The 14348-nt window shown below is 38.5% G+C and overlaps 1 protein-coding gene across 2 annotated transcripts in view; it reads left to right on the top strand.

Annotated features, from left to right (window-relative positions):
* SLC11A2 (solute carrier family 11 member 2) overlaps nt 1-14348 on the top strand; it is a 66650-nt gene that overhangs the window by 18947 nt on the left and 33355 nt on the right. For both annotated transcript variants that reach the window (XM_075199322.1, XM_075199323.1), the window contains exons 2-9: nt 5204-5284; nt 8424-8548; nt 8694-8819; nt 8923-9042; nt 9504-9610; nt 10505-10575; nt 11376-11443; nt 11747-11902. In XM_075199322.1, the coding sequence (XP_075055423.1) occupies nt 5254-5284; nt 8424-8548; nt 8694-8819; nt 8923-9042; nt 9504-9610; nt 10505-10575; nt 11376-11443; nt 11747-11902 (804 nt within the window). In that variant the 5' untranslated portion in view covers nt 5204-5253. The remainder of the gene's footprint in view (nt 1-5203; nt 5285-8423; nt 8549-8693; nt 8820-8922; nt 9043-9503; nt 9611-10504; nt 10576-11375; nt 11444-11746; nt 11903-14348) is intronic.

Genomic DNA, 14348 nt, shown 5'->3' on the forward strand with positions numbered 1-14348 from the left:
GTTCTTGCCATGTAACCTGAATCGGACTGTCTTTCTATAAAGTCTCCATTTCTGTGTTTGCCAAAATCAAACAGTGGATAATTGTTGTCGAACAACGTCATATATGATAAAAAAAAGTATTAAAGGTACAAAAAAAGTGTTTACATACTTGTCAATGTGTTAGAATTCTTTTTACATATTATTTAATATCACAGGTTTTAGACTTCTACAGCGTCCTGTGTGAGAGGAATGCACAGTGGTCACATGGTCTCAGACAGAGTGGTCACATGGTCTCAGACAGAGCGCTCTTTGTTTCTAGCCTGGATTTCTGTACACTTTACATGTCACACTTTGTGTGCTACTTTCAGCCCTTTAAAAAAGAATCTTAAAACACGAACTTTGGTTTTGCAAGAAGTACTGCAGCTTCAGTACCTACTCCAGTATCCCAACATGACATTTGAATTTCATTGAAATAAAAATAAAACTGAGCTTTCCTGTTCTTAAATGGGTTTGTACCTTAAGGTGACATTAGTTTATTGGTTTGTACATGCTCTTTTTGAACATTTTGCTAATTATATTGGTTTTTAGTTGTTGCATTTGTGCTTTTCAATTAGTTTTTATATTATTAAGCAAATTGCCCGGGATGCAACGCAAAATGACTGTTGTATTCCATGGCAAAAAAATACAAAAAAATAAATAGTTGTTAATAAAAACTATATGACTGAAAAGCACATAAGGGTGCGAGAAAGGCAAAGCAATGTATTTAGTAACAGTTGCAGGGTGCACACAATCCATTATATATAAAAAACAGAAGGGGAAAATCTCTGAATGCTTTACCTCTTGGATACAAACTGTTCTGTGACAAGTCAGTCAGGTTTGGGGTATTGTGCATGCTGAATGTCTCACGTTCTATAGTGGTCGTTGTTTTACATGGCGATATCTATACATCCCATAAAGTGTTTAGGTAATTATCATGTTTTAGAAGTAAGTGACAACCTTTTTCTTCATGGCTTAGCCTTGTTTATTGTTGTTGCTTATTTTGGCCAAGTTTTTTTTTTTTTATAGTAACAATGCATTTGTAAAATGTACAAATTGTGGCAAAAGAACATGTCTTACATGAACAGGATACTGTGTAGTAAGAGGATTACAGAGTTCTCCTTACCCTAGAGAATGTTAATCCCTAACTGGAATTATGTTTTATTTTTTTCAGAAATTATTATGCATGTAGCACAGCTTTGTTTAATGAGCCGTGTCACACAGCTCTGTATGTAGCACAGCTCTGTTTAACGAGCCGTGTCACATAGCTCTGTATGTAGCACAGCTCTGTATGTAGCACGGCTCTGTATGTAGCACAGCTCTGTTTAATGAGCCGTGTTACACAGTTCTATATGTAGCACAGCTCTGTATGTAGCACAGCTCTGTTTAATGAACCGTGTCACACAGCTCTGTATGTATCGCGGCTCTGTTTATTCAGCCGTGTTACACAGTTCTATATGTAGCACAGCTCTGTTTATTGAGCCGTAGCACAGCTCTGTATGTAGCACAGCTCTGTTTAACGAGCCGTGTCACACCTCTGTATGTAGCACAGCTCTGTTTAATGAGCCGTGTCACACAGCTCTGTATGTAGCACAGCTCTGTTTAATGAGCCATGTCACACAGTTCTATATGTATCATGGGTCTATGTAGCATGGCTCTGTTTAATGAGCCGTGTCACACAGCTCTGTCGGTAGCACGGCTCTGTATGTAGCACAGCTCTGTTTAATGAGCTGTGTTACACAGTTCTATATGTAGCACGGCTCTATGTAGCATGGCTCTGTTTATTGAGCCGTGTCACACCTCTGTATGTAGCACGGCTCTGTATGTAGCACAGCTCTGTTTAATGAGCCGTGTTACACAGTTCTATATGTAACACAGCTCTGTTTATTGAGCCGTGTCACACAGTTCTATATGTAGCACAGCTCTGTTTATTGAGCCGTGTCACACAGCTCTGTATGTAGCACAGCTCTGTTTAATGAGCCGTGTCACACAGCTCTGTATGTAGCACGGCTCTGTTTATTCAGTCGTGTCACACAGTTCTGTATGTAGCACGGCTCTGTTTAATGAGCTGTGTTACACAGTTCTATATGTAGCACGGCTCTGTATGTAGCATGGCTCTGTTTAATGAGTCATGTCACACAGTTCTGTATGTAGCACGGCTCTATGTAGCATGGCTCTGTTTATTCAGCCGTGTCACACACCTCTGTATGTAGCACAGCTCTGTTTAATGAGCCGTGTCACACAGTTCTATATGTAGCATGGCTCTATGTAGCATGGCTCTGTTTAATGAGCCGTGTCACACCTCTGTATGTAGCATGACTCTGTATGTAGCACAGCTCTGTTTAATGAGCCGTGTCACACAGTTCTATATGTAGCACAGCTCTGTATGTAGCACGGCTCTGTTTATTCAGTCGTGTCGCACAGTTCTGTATGTAGCACGGCTCTATGTAGCATGGCTCTGTTTATTCAGCCGTGTTACACAGTTCTATATGTAGCATGGCTCTGTTTATTCAGCCGTGTCACACAGTTCTATATGTAGCATGGCTCTGTTTAATGAGCCGTGTCACACACCTCTGTATGTAGCACAGCTCTGTTTAATGAGCCATGTCACACAGTTCTATATGTAGCATGGCTCTATGTAGCATGGCTCTGTTTAATGAGCCGTGTCACACAGTTCTGTATGTAGCACGGCTCTGTTTATTCAGTCGTGTCACACCGTTCTGTATGTAGCATGGCTCTGTTTATTCAGTCGTGTCGCACAGTTCTGTATGTAGCACGGCTCTATGTAGCATGGCTCTGTTTATTCAGCCGTGTCACACACCTCTGTATGTAGCACAGCTCTGTTTAATGAGCCATGTCACACAGTTCTATATGTAGCATGGCTCTCTGTAGCATAGCTCTGTTTAATGAGTCGTGTCACACAGTTCTATATGTAGCACAGCTCTGTTTATTCAGTCGTGTCACACAGTTCTATATGTAGCATGGCTCTATGTAGCATGGCTCTGTTTAATGAGTCGTGTCACACAGTTCTATATGTAGCACAGCTCTGTTTATTCAGTCGTGTCACACAGTTCTATATGTAGCATGGCTCTATGTAGCATGGCTCTGTTTAATGAGCCGTGTCACACAGTTCTGTATGTAGCATGGCTCTGTTTATTCAGCTATTTAGCACCACTCTATTTATTCTTGTTATCTTTTAGGCAAACTAAGGACCTCTATACCAATTGTAATCCACAAAGTTGTACAGAATTTCACTGGTATCTTCCTTTCTTCTCACAGCATACAGCAGGCTGTACCCTGATAATAGTGCTCATCTATAGCAGGGTTACATTAGGGCTCCTTCAGATAAGCGTTTTTTAATGTGAGCAAACCACTCTGAAAATTGAGCAAGTATCCGATCACTGATTCAGGTGCCTGCATTGCTCTCCTGTTCACAAGAGCCGCAGTGTAAACATGGAGTGGTTTTCTCACATGGTTGTGTGAACAACTTCTGCAAACATGCTTGTCTGAACGTGTTCTTATTAGTAAGGTAAAAACAACCAAACTAATTTGCATTCCAAAGAAGCAGGAGCTGCCCACTCCCCGGTGTTACACCCACATAACAATGAAAATATAATAAAGAGAGTGAGGTTGTGGCGTTGATGTTCTTCCGAAAAAGTGTAATAAAACGCAGTCTTTATCAGAAAACCAGTCTGTAAGACTCTCTTCCTTGTTTGGGTACCTGGTGTGAAACATGAAACTTATTTTTACAGGTTTCTCTTCAGATTTTGTGATTATTGAAAAAGTACAAGTAAGGAAAAATACTAAGAAAAAAGAAGAATAGTGTAAGTAAAAAAAAAAAAGATACATTTTTTTTAAACAACATTTAAATCCACATTTAACACAACCAGTGTATAATGTGACAAGTGAACAAACGGTGATAACACCACCATGTCTAGAAATCATGCAATCAGTACTTGGTTAGCATGCCAAACAGAATATTACTTACACTTGTACTGCTCTTTAGAATGAGTTCTTGGCAGTGTCATTTTGCTGTTCTTCTAAATAAATCTTGCACAATATCCTCAAAGTAAGAGAAAGTGTATGCAATAGTGTGATCCTATTTTGGTTTGAAGTTCAAAATTGCACTCGCATATGAAAAGGGATAAATCTGCATATCCAGCAGTCAATCGTTGTGTAAAGATCCATTTAGTCCTAAAAACATTCTTTTATAGTTTCTTATAAGTGTTTTCCATGACTTATAGGGATGTTCTGGTCTCTTTAAAAAAATCTTCATACACCTCAATGTTGACCTAAACACATACATGAATATTTTTTTCCACACTGCTAGATGTAACTAAATTCCAGTAAGGTTGGGGAAATAATAGTGCACACGTTATGCATCTGTACAGCTCAGTGGAGTGAGATGTAAGCTCCTATGACAAGGGTTCTCTTAACGGTTCCCATTAGTTATAATACATGTACTGCTTAATCTGGTGCTTTGTTTGTTTGTTTTTTGTTTTTAACTTTATGTACAATAATATTTACTATAGGTTATACTTAAAATATTAAAGATGCAAATTGTATTACATTTTATAAAGTACTGTACTTTCTTAAGAGTTGATTTATGATTATGGTTCCTACTGAATTATATAGATGCTATGTTACACAAGTCTTTTGCATAAGCTGTTTTTTGTGCAAGTTGGACTATCTGTATAGGGGCACATAGCATTTTGTAACTTCACTAATAGCTGTAATACAAATGATCTCACAAACAGCTGCTGGGTTAATGTAGCTACTTTCCATAAATCTAAATATCTCATCTAAATTGACATTGCAATCCTAGATGCATCAATACAGCTATAATGTGATCATATATTTGTATTATTTAAAATTCCTTAAAACCTATTACTAATGTTAATAGGGTGATTTCCCATGTACATGTATATGTTTCATTTTAAAGTGTCATGGACTGTGACATTTCAGAGCAGTGGTGACGTTAACTTGTGATGAAATTAATTGTATTTTCTATTTGTTCAGTACATGGTTTACAATTGTACAATACATGTTTACAGTGTGCTGCAGGTCCCTTTGTCTGTGATGGAACACAAAGTAAATAATGTGTATTTTATATGATGTAATCTAGTGCTCATATTTGTTGGTCTGAGGTTGTTTGCTATGCTAATCTTGTGTTTGATTTCTATTTTAGTTAATGTGGCCTGCTCAGAAGAAAGAGAGTCAGCTGTAACAACTGCCACCATGTCGGACCAAAATTACCAGCACTTAGATGGTAAGCTTTAGCACCCACTCCTGACTACAGCATGCTGAGGAATGACCCTGCTCCTTGCTATGTAGATACAGCTGGTTAAACACTGTTAGATGGTTAACATTCTTTAATCATTATATATGTCCCTAAGTAAAACAATTTAAAAAGTTTAATTAAAGAAATGCAATTTCTTAAACCTCAAGAACATCCTCTCTACAGCATTCAGAATGTGGTACTGTGTAAGGGTTGATCTAACCTCAGGCAGGCTGTAGGGTCTAGTAGGCGGTAGCCAGCTGGTGGAATCTCTCTGGGGAGCCTGATATGGTTGAGGTGCTGCAGGTCTGGTAGAGGACATATGGTGGAGTATTGTTATCGGTGTAGAACAGGAATGGAATGCTGAGGAAGGGTGGCACTCTACACTGTATCTATCCTCAAACAGCCAAAACCAACTGCTGAAATGGTTTATATGCTCTTGATAGTTTTCTACTGTATACTGTAAGCAGCTTATACAGTAAAACATCTCCATTTCACCGTATAACTCTGGAACACTAGATCAGTTCACATTACGCAGATATATCCTCTTTTCCTTTTATAAGCTAAAAGGATGGCCAATGTCATAGTTAAGTCCAATATGTTTACCAAGACATCATTCATACATGAAGTAAATTGTAGATGGCTCTGCCAAGAAAACAAAGTGCCAAGATGTGGTGTTAAACAAAAAACTTATTCAAAAAGCTCCAAAAACTAGAAAGGAAAATAAAGAAGATAGAACAGTTATACAATGCACTCTATTCATACAATGTAATGACTGAAGTACACTATATCAGCTATTTACCTAACTAATCAGAGCTGCTTTCCCATGCTCTGACCAGCCAAAACAAAGCGCTTTGTTTTGTTAAAATGATTGGTTCTAAGCCTGCCATTTGTGCTGTGGCTCCTGTGAGGAGCAGTAATTTCATCACTTATGTGGTTTTTTAATTTGCATTCCTTGGATTGCAAGCCTTGAAGGCAGAAGAGGACCCCCTTGGGTATAAGTGAGCAATAAAGATGTTAGAGGGTGTTTCTTGGGGGAGGGTTTATTTAAGTAAATTAATTTTTCATGATCTCTGTGTCTTTATTTTCCAGTGTTTTTTTTTTTTTTTACAGTATGAACTACAGGTCACAGCGAGCCCTGGATGCCAGGACATGCTGGTGTTTGTAGTTCTATAAGCGCCAACATGCTCTGGCAGCCGTGCATATGCTGGCAGTTGTAGTTCTAGAAAATACTTCATTAATTTAGGCATGAAACCAGTAGTTTACCAGCAAAAAATCTATTTCAACTATTTTTTTAACAATTACATTACCCCTCACCCACCGCACCAGGGGTGTGGGAAGAGCTCTAGGGGTAAATGTATTAAAGAGCGATTTTTGCAAGTCACCGATATTTGCCGACTTTGACATCTTAATTTAAAAAAGGCAGTGGGCGACCATGAACATCAGAAGAGGCCAAGTGTTCCTTGGCATAGGTTGTCCGGTTCTCTGTCGGAGGGATGTGATCCTAGTCTTCCATGACAGCTTCCATCACTTGGTCTCTTACACACGTGTTATGTTGGGTTGAGACCTGCGTGCTGAGATTGACCATGACAGATGTGTTACTGTTGTGATTATTGTCATGCTTCTAAAAACATTAAGTGGCTACCTATGGTCTGTGGATGGGACAGTGACATCCTGGAACATCTCACTCACATCAGGAAATAAACGTCTGCAACATTTCCACTTGTTGTCTACAGAGAACATGGCGCAGGAGGACTCGTTTTAAAAGAAAATGTTCCTTTGCTCCATATACATCTGCCCATATTTCTTCCACCTCTTTCTATTCAAAAGTGTGTTTTTAGATGTAATTAGGGACTTCTACACTGCAACTTGACCCTTGTCTTTGTGAAGTTCTCGATGGTGAAATAATTTAGTTAATGATTAATTGTATTAATGTAGAACTTGATCTTAAGAAATGTGTACTGGCACAAGTTTCATCTGTAATTTAAAAAAACAAACAAAAACGTTGTAGTTAACTTATATTCCCATAGATTGTAAGCTTGCGAGCAGGGTTCTCTTACCTCTCTGTCTGTATGTATTACCCTGTATTGTTTTATTAATGTTTGTTCCCAATTGTAAAGCAAAATGGAATTTGCTGACGCTATATAAATAAATGATGATGATGTTGATGTACCATTTGCTGGATCTTCTTGGGTCTTGAATAGCAAAAACTGATTCTTCTAATTCTTCCTCTTATACGTGCAGTAGAATATTTTAAATATAATGTACATGTCACAACTTAAGTGCAACTATTTCTACAGTGGCTATATTTCACCCTATGTGACTTGTTACACATTGTTGTCCCATAAACCATTGCCGTATTCCTCTTAGTGTCCTATCTAACAAGTGCTCTTAAAGGTTGGATTCTCAGTTGTTGAGGATCTCATGTTGTAGACAAATTCACAGTTATGCCATGTTTTCTCCATTTCTTTATGACTGACATGACAGTACATGAGAAGATATTTAGGGGTAAATTTATCAAGCTGCCGGTTTGAAAAAGTGGAAATGTTGCCTATAGCAACCAATTATATTCTAGTTATCATTTAGTTAGTACATTCTGCAAAATGACAGCTAGAATCTGATTGGTTGCTATAGACAACATCTCCACTTTTTCAAACTCGCATTTACCCCATAGTCTTTGAAATCTACTTATCGTCTTATCAACTGTGGGACCTGTCACTAACAGGTATATTTATTTTTAGATCAGTTGAAATACTTCAATTGTTAACAGGTGGATTCAAGTCCATGACCTCTGAATATAAGGGATAACACCAGGGTTTTTTACTTAAGTATTCACAGTTTTGTTGTTCTTGTAAAAGCTTTTTTTTTATTTTTGGTATTTGCCACTGCATAGTATTTTGTGTTGATCAGTGGTAACAATACCTTTTGATTTCACAATGTAAGAAAATAAAATGTGAAAGTTGCTACAGGAGGCAATTAGTTATTATAGCCATTGTGTATATATCTTTCACCAGCAGTCCGGGACAAAATGTTATTGTATGTTGGCTATATAGGCTCCAGACTTAAGTTCTATGTGTGCTGCGCAGAACATAACTACCGGTATGTAATGTGCTATCATCCTGCTTACTAGATGATTTATCGGGGGATCATGGTTCCAAGCCAGACATCAGTGATTGCAGCATTGAGCCGGTGGTGGAGGGTGAACCATTTACAAGCTATTTTGATGAGAAAATCCCCATCCCAGATGACGAGAGGGTAGGTGGCTTAGAGGAGGACACAGCTGACAATCAGTGCATTCATCCTAGATGCTAGCTGTACCAATATCTGCACTTTATATTGGCAGTGACATTTACTTATGGTTATTTAATTATTGGTTAACCCAAAAATCTTATTTTTACAGCACTCTTTGTTCAGTTTCCGGAAGCTGTGGGCCTTCACGGGGCCTGGCTTTTTAATGAGCATTGCCTACCTAGATCCTGGGAACATTGAATCTGACCTGCAGTCTGGCTCTGTAGCTGGCTTCAAGGTGAGTAAATGCTTCCACATTTACACTGCGCTCCTGTATTTCTATACCCGCTGGAAGTCATGGATTTGTGAATACTTATGGTAATGGATGTGATGTTTTCCAGCTGCTGTGGGTTCTTCTGGCTTCCACTGTTATTGGGCTCCTACTGCAGCGACTGGCAGCCAGGTTGGGTGTAGTGACTGGTCTGCATTTAGCAGAAGTGTGCAACAGGCAGTATCCAAAGGTATGTTCTCTATACGCAGTTACAGTATTCTTTATTGCCACAAAGACACGTGTTACATTATTTAGGGTTTTAGAACAGTTATGTCTTTAATGGGCCTTCGCATGGGAGCAAGTATGCTCCGAAAATTTAGCATTCTGTGTTTTCAGAGCTCAGCCACTCTCATGTGACCCCAGTCACTTCATTGTGTCAGCATAGAGCGATTTGAGTGCTGGAAACATTAACATGTTTCTAGCTGGAAAATCACTAGTATTCAAACCATCCGTCTGACACCAGACTGAGGCTCATGTTTGGAAATTAATGCCATAATACATTTAATGACTTAAAATGAATGTTTATATGCCAGATAAGCCCAAATAATTTAAGTAACTCTGATCATAGACTCATTGTAATTTAGCAACATTTTCTTAACGCTTTAAATATTGGTTGTACGGTTATGTGACAAGATATGAATGTATTCACAGGTTCCCCGCATTATCCTATGGCTTATGGTGGAGTTGGCTATCATTGGATCTGATATGCAAGAGGTCATTGGCTCAGCCATTGCCATAAACCTCCTGTCTGTAGGAATGTAAGGCCCTTGTCTGCTTTCTTCACAATCACACACTTTATACCATGTCATGCTGGACTTTCATACTAAGCAACAAGAAGAGTACATAGAACAATTTGTAAATACATTTCTCATGAGTATCTTTTAGTGGGACACGGGTACCATGGGTTATAGGTCCTGACACTAAGGGGTTGAATACTTAGCCGTTTATACAAGTAATTCCTCCTAATTCCTCCTTGGGAAGCCTTACAAACAGACTGGTCTCCCCTCTGGGCTCAAGGAACTATTTTGGTGGCATTATTGCCCCTGTGACAGGATGGCCATTGGAGACTTGTTTAGCCAAAGGAGTCAATTGTTTTGAGAGAGTACGATTTTATGCTTTGAAAATTTGGGGACAGGTTCTTAAAATGCCATAGTTGGCTCAGAGACCTAACGGAGAGTGTACACGGCTTGATGGGCAGCGGTAACGACTTGCACGCTGTCTCCTGGGCAGTTCACGGCTCTTTCAGCCCACTCTAAAATTCTTTATTCAACTGTTCTTTTCTATAGTTACTCTTCTCCATGACATTTCAGCGTTTTATAGGTGATAGCGGGGAAAGATAGGAATCTTTAAAAAAAAAATAAAGATATATTTTTATTGAGTTTTTGCTGGACTTTAAAAGTATTTTTAATATTACAGTGCCAACATTTCCTGTAAACCACAGCAAGCAGTCAGATATTTGTTGTCATTAATTTAATGTACATTAAACTGATTATAATAAACTAATAGGCTATTATTATTCAGGTGTTGTTAGAATAAAATAAACGTCTATTTACAATTGCACACATTTACAATGGGAATACATATTTTGTACATTGCAAGTCTTCGGTAGACAGATTATATTTTAACACACTTGTCTTATTCTGTCTCTGTAGAATTCCATTATGGGGAGGAGTGTTGATTACAATAGTAGACACCTTTTTCTTCCTCTTTCTGGATAAGTATGGTAAGTACACAAATAAGGCGATTTCAGTTTGCCTAGGTCCCTGATGGGTTTCTCTATGTCCTGACCTCACCATCTTTGTGCCACTGGCCATGATTTGGATGGGCATCATGTCCAATTTTAATGCACTAGTTAAAAGTTAAAGGTTTCATAAACATTCAATACTTGGCATACATCTATTAAAGGTTTCATAAACATTCAATACTTGGCATACATCTATTAAAGGTTTCATAAACATTCAATACTTGGCATACATCTATTAAAGGTTTCATAAACATTCAATACTTGGCATACATCTATTAAGTATTTGGGGTAGAAGTCTTGTTACTGTTATGGTTTCATGTTTAGTGCAGATATAAGGAATTACATTTGACCTTTGTACTTGCTTCAGCTTTAATTCCGTTACATTCGAAAAAGGTTTCATTGTATTTGTAGTTGGATTAATTAATTTTGATATGCAATTAAGCCCATTGGCTTGTATCAGGTTATTTTTATTAAATATATTGGTAATACTGAAGCAAAGACTGAAGTTTTTCCAAGAGAGAATAGCATCTTTTTATAATCTCTTACAGACATAAAGAAAGTGATAGTCCTTACCTATAATGATGTGCTCTCTCTAAATCTATTGTGATGATGGACCTGTGCCTCACTAGATACCTCCCCTGTAATCATACATAATGTCCTTTGGTGGAGAGGGAACATGAAGACACACGGTCACCTCCCCCCACAATTCTCACCATTTGTATAACGTCTTGTCCTGACGGTGGTTATTTAACAAAGTAATGTTGTGTTTTGTTTTGTAGGTTTGCGGAAACTGGAAGCATTTTTTGGGGTCCTTATTACAATTATGGCAATAACATTTGGCTATGAGGTAGGTTTCCCTAATAATCGTGTTGATTATGAGTATTGGCCTAGTCCGGTCAATCAGTCAATAATCAGTATTTAAAAGATAGAGAATGTGTAATTGTATGTATAATAAGCCCTGTTCTCAACCACTGGTTACGCTCCGTAAACTAATAAAGTATCAGTCACAGTGTAACAAATTTAATGGACTAAAAAGGTAGTGAACATTGTGGGGAAAGTTTCTATAAATGGATTCCCAGGTGTCTGTGCAGGAAGGTGCAGTAACCCACAGGAGCGGATCAGATTATCTCATTACTTATCTCTTTTTCAGTATGTTCGAGTTAAACCTGACCAAGGACAGCTCCTTAAGGGAATGTTTTTTCCATACTGTGAAGGCTGTGGGACCCCCCAACTCGAGCAAGCGGTGGGCATTGTGGGAGCCGTCATTATGCCCCATAACATGTACTTACATTCAGCTTTGGTGAAGGTATTTATCTGTATAAAATGTTAAATTTCAAAACAAACAATTATTTATATAACCTGTATAACTATTCATGTGAAGCACAAACTGACATACTACATAACTGCATGAACAGACCTTGGTACGTGTGAGAGTCATTTACAATAAGGAATCATTCTGAAGCTGCCGGGAAAACAGAGTTTATTTTATTTAGTTTTGCCATAGTTCAAATAAAATACAATTAATCCTGGCAGCTGCTATGGAGTGATCTTCATTGGCTCCTTCAATCTCCAGTTTGTGAAACCTGCCACAGGCCAGGTTTTCCCAGGGCAGTCAAGTTTTTCCACGCTACAGATTTCATTCACATTTCTCATTTTCCTATAATTTGCATTCCTAATGCAACCTAATGAAAAGAATAAGTGGAGATTGGTTCCTTTACCTCAGGCCTGTCCAACCTGCGGCCCTCCAGATGTTTGTGAAACTACAAGTCCCAGCATGCCCTTCCAGCTATCAACAGGTTGTCTACTGGCAAAGCATGCTGGGGCTTGTAGTTTCACAACACCTGGAGGGCCGCAGGTTGGACAGGCCCGCTTTACCTGTTTTTCTTATCTTTGGAATTATAAGTATGGGGAATCTTATAGCCCAAGCAATCTCCCAGACACATAAATGTCCCAGTTTGTCAAATCAAAATTAAGGGAGACCTATAATATCTCTATTCTATATGTACTCTAATGTAATAGCTGTGACTTCGCTATCAACACGGTTTCATTGTATGTTTGGTCTGCTATACTGCATCTTAAAAACAAGTTTAAATAAATGTTCTAAAAAAAAATCTGGGAGCCTTTTGCATGTTGCTAGAGATGTTTTTTTTTAACTGTGTATGTATGTGGCCAGCACAAGAAATGTAGTTTACAATCTTTATTTACAATAATATAAATTATCACCTCTCACTGGTATTCGATAAATAGAGCTCAATATATCACAAACATAACCTCCCAAGTTCTAGTAGAAGAGAATATTATATACTGTGTGTTTAGTACAGTATAGTATTGTACAAACATATGCAGACGAGTTGAGTGCTTTTGTGTTTCCAGATAAAACAGCATCTCGGAAACTCTTAATACAAAACAGTGCTTTTTATACAGTTTTGGACACAGCCTCACAGGGTAAGCCAGCCTCCTGAGGCCTGAGCTATTTTTAGTATCAGGATGCAATATGTTTACCCAAACATGGATTTACATGCAATGCAAAGCTAACAATATTTAAACTTATCTGTGGTATCCTAAAACTTGCTGGGATTTCCTGCATCTTGTTTTAGACACCTGTGCCTCCAGGTGTGTTAGGACATCACACATCAAAAGGTCTAATTAACATGGGTCCTTTCTTCAGACAGTTACAGAATACACATTTTCTCCACTTGAGAATTCCCAAAGAAAAGTTACAAAACCCCAAACAAGTCTTTTCTCTACACTAAAATACAAAAAAAGATTTCCTCAACAAATCCTTATTCCATCAGATATATACCTCAGAAATAATGCATTTCCTCTAGAAAAGTTTAAAAAAAACTAATTCTCTCCCCTGGTCTCAGAAATAAAGATATTTCCTTTATCAAAATACACACAATATCAAAAATAAGTACATTTGCAATTATATACCATAAGTTATTTATAAGTGATCCAGTCACAAGTAGTGTTTGGGCTCATGTATGAAATTGGGAGATTGGTGGGGGAACATTCCGCATGATATATATACTCCCCCACTGTTCCCTCATTGTCACATGTATCTCAAGAATCACGCCTAGGAGATTCCTACCAGCTGCTATGTCTGGTGAAGGAGACGGCTTTAGTTTAGTCTTCCGAGCAGTTTCCACCACTGCGGCTCCATGTGGCAAGGAATTCTGACTGGAGTGCTGGTGACTCATGCAGTAGCAGCGTGAGCAGCTTAGGGCAGAGCAGCACTCTGGCCTCTCTCCACTGGACACGGAAGCAGGGTAAGAGCTGCATGTAGAGGCGGATTGGGAGAGCCGCAGGAAGCAGTACATACTTCTAGTCTATCACTGCAGTTGGGTAGAAGTCCTGACTGTGCAGGGCACTTTGAAAAAAATTGGGATTGCCCCATCAGAATCAGGGCAAGTGCAGTCTCCGCTTCTCTGTCCTACCTGCTCTTGCATCTTCGACTACCTGCTGTTGGTGTCTTAAGCTCTCTTGATGCTCATCTTTCTCGGCCGTGTTTGGAAAAGAGATGGCTACTAAACACCTTCTAGAAAGCCGAACAGTCCATCACCAACATTAAATCAATAATAAGCTCTGTCATTAAATTATTAGCCCCCACATTTAATACAGAGACCCAAAGTGCATTATTAGTCCCTATAATATATAAATAGCTCACATCACTTTAATAGCTCCCACATATAATTAAAAAAAGAACACTACTTGCTGGTACTTTAAGGAATAGCTTTCACACTATATAAATA

This window comes from Mixophyes fleayi, chromosome 2 (assembly GCF_038048845.1).
Source record: "Mixophyes fleayi isolate aMixFle1 chromosome 2, aMixFle1.hap1, whole genome shotgun sequence".
NCBI lineage: Eukaryota > Metazoa > Chordata > Amphibia > Anura > Limnodynastidae > Mixophyes > Mixophyes fleayi.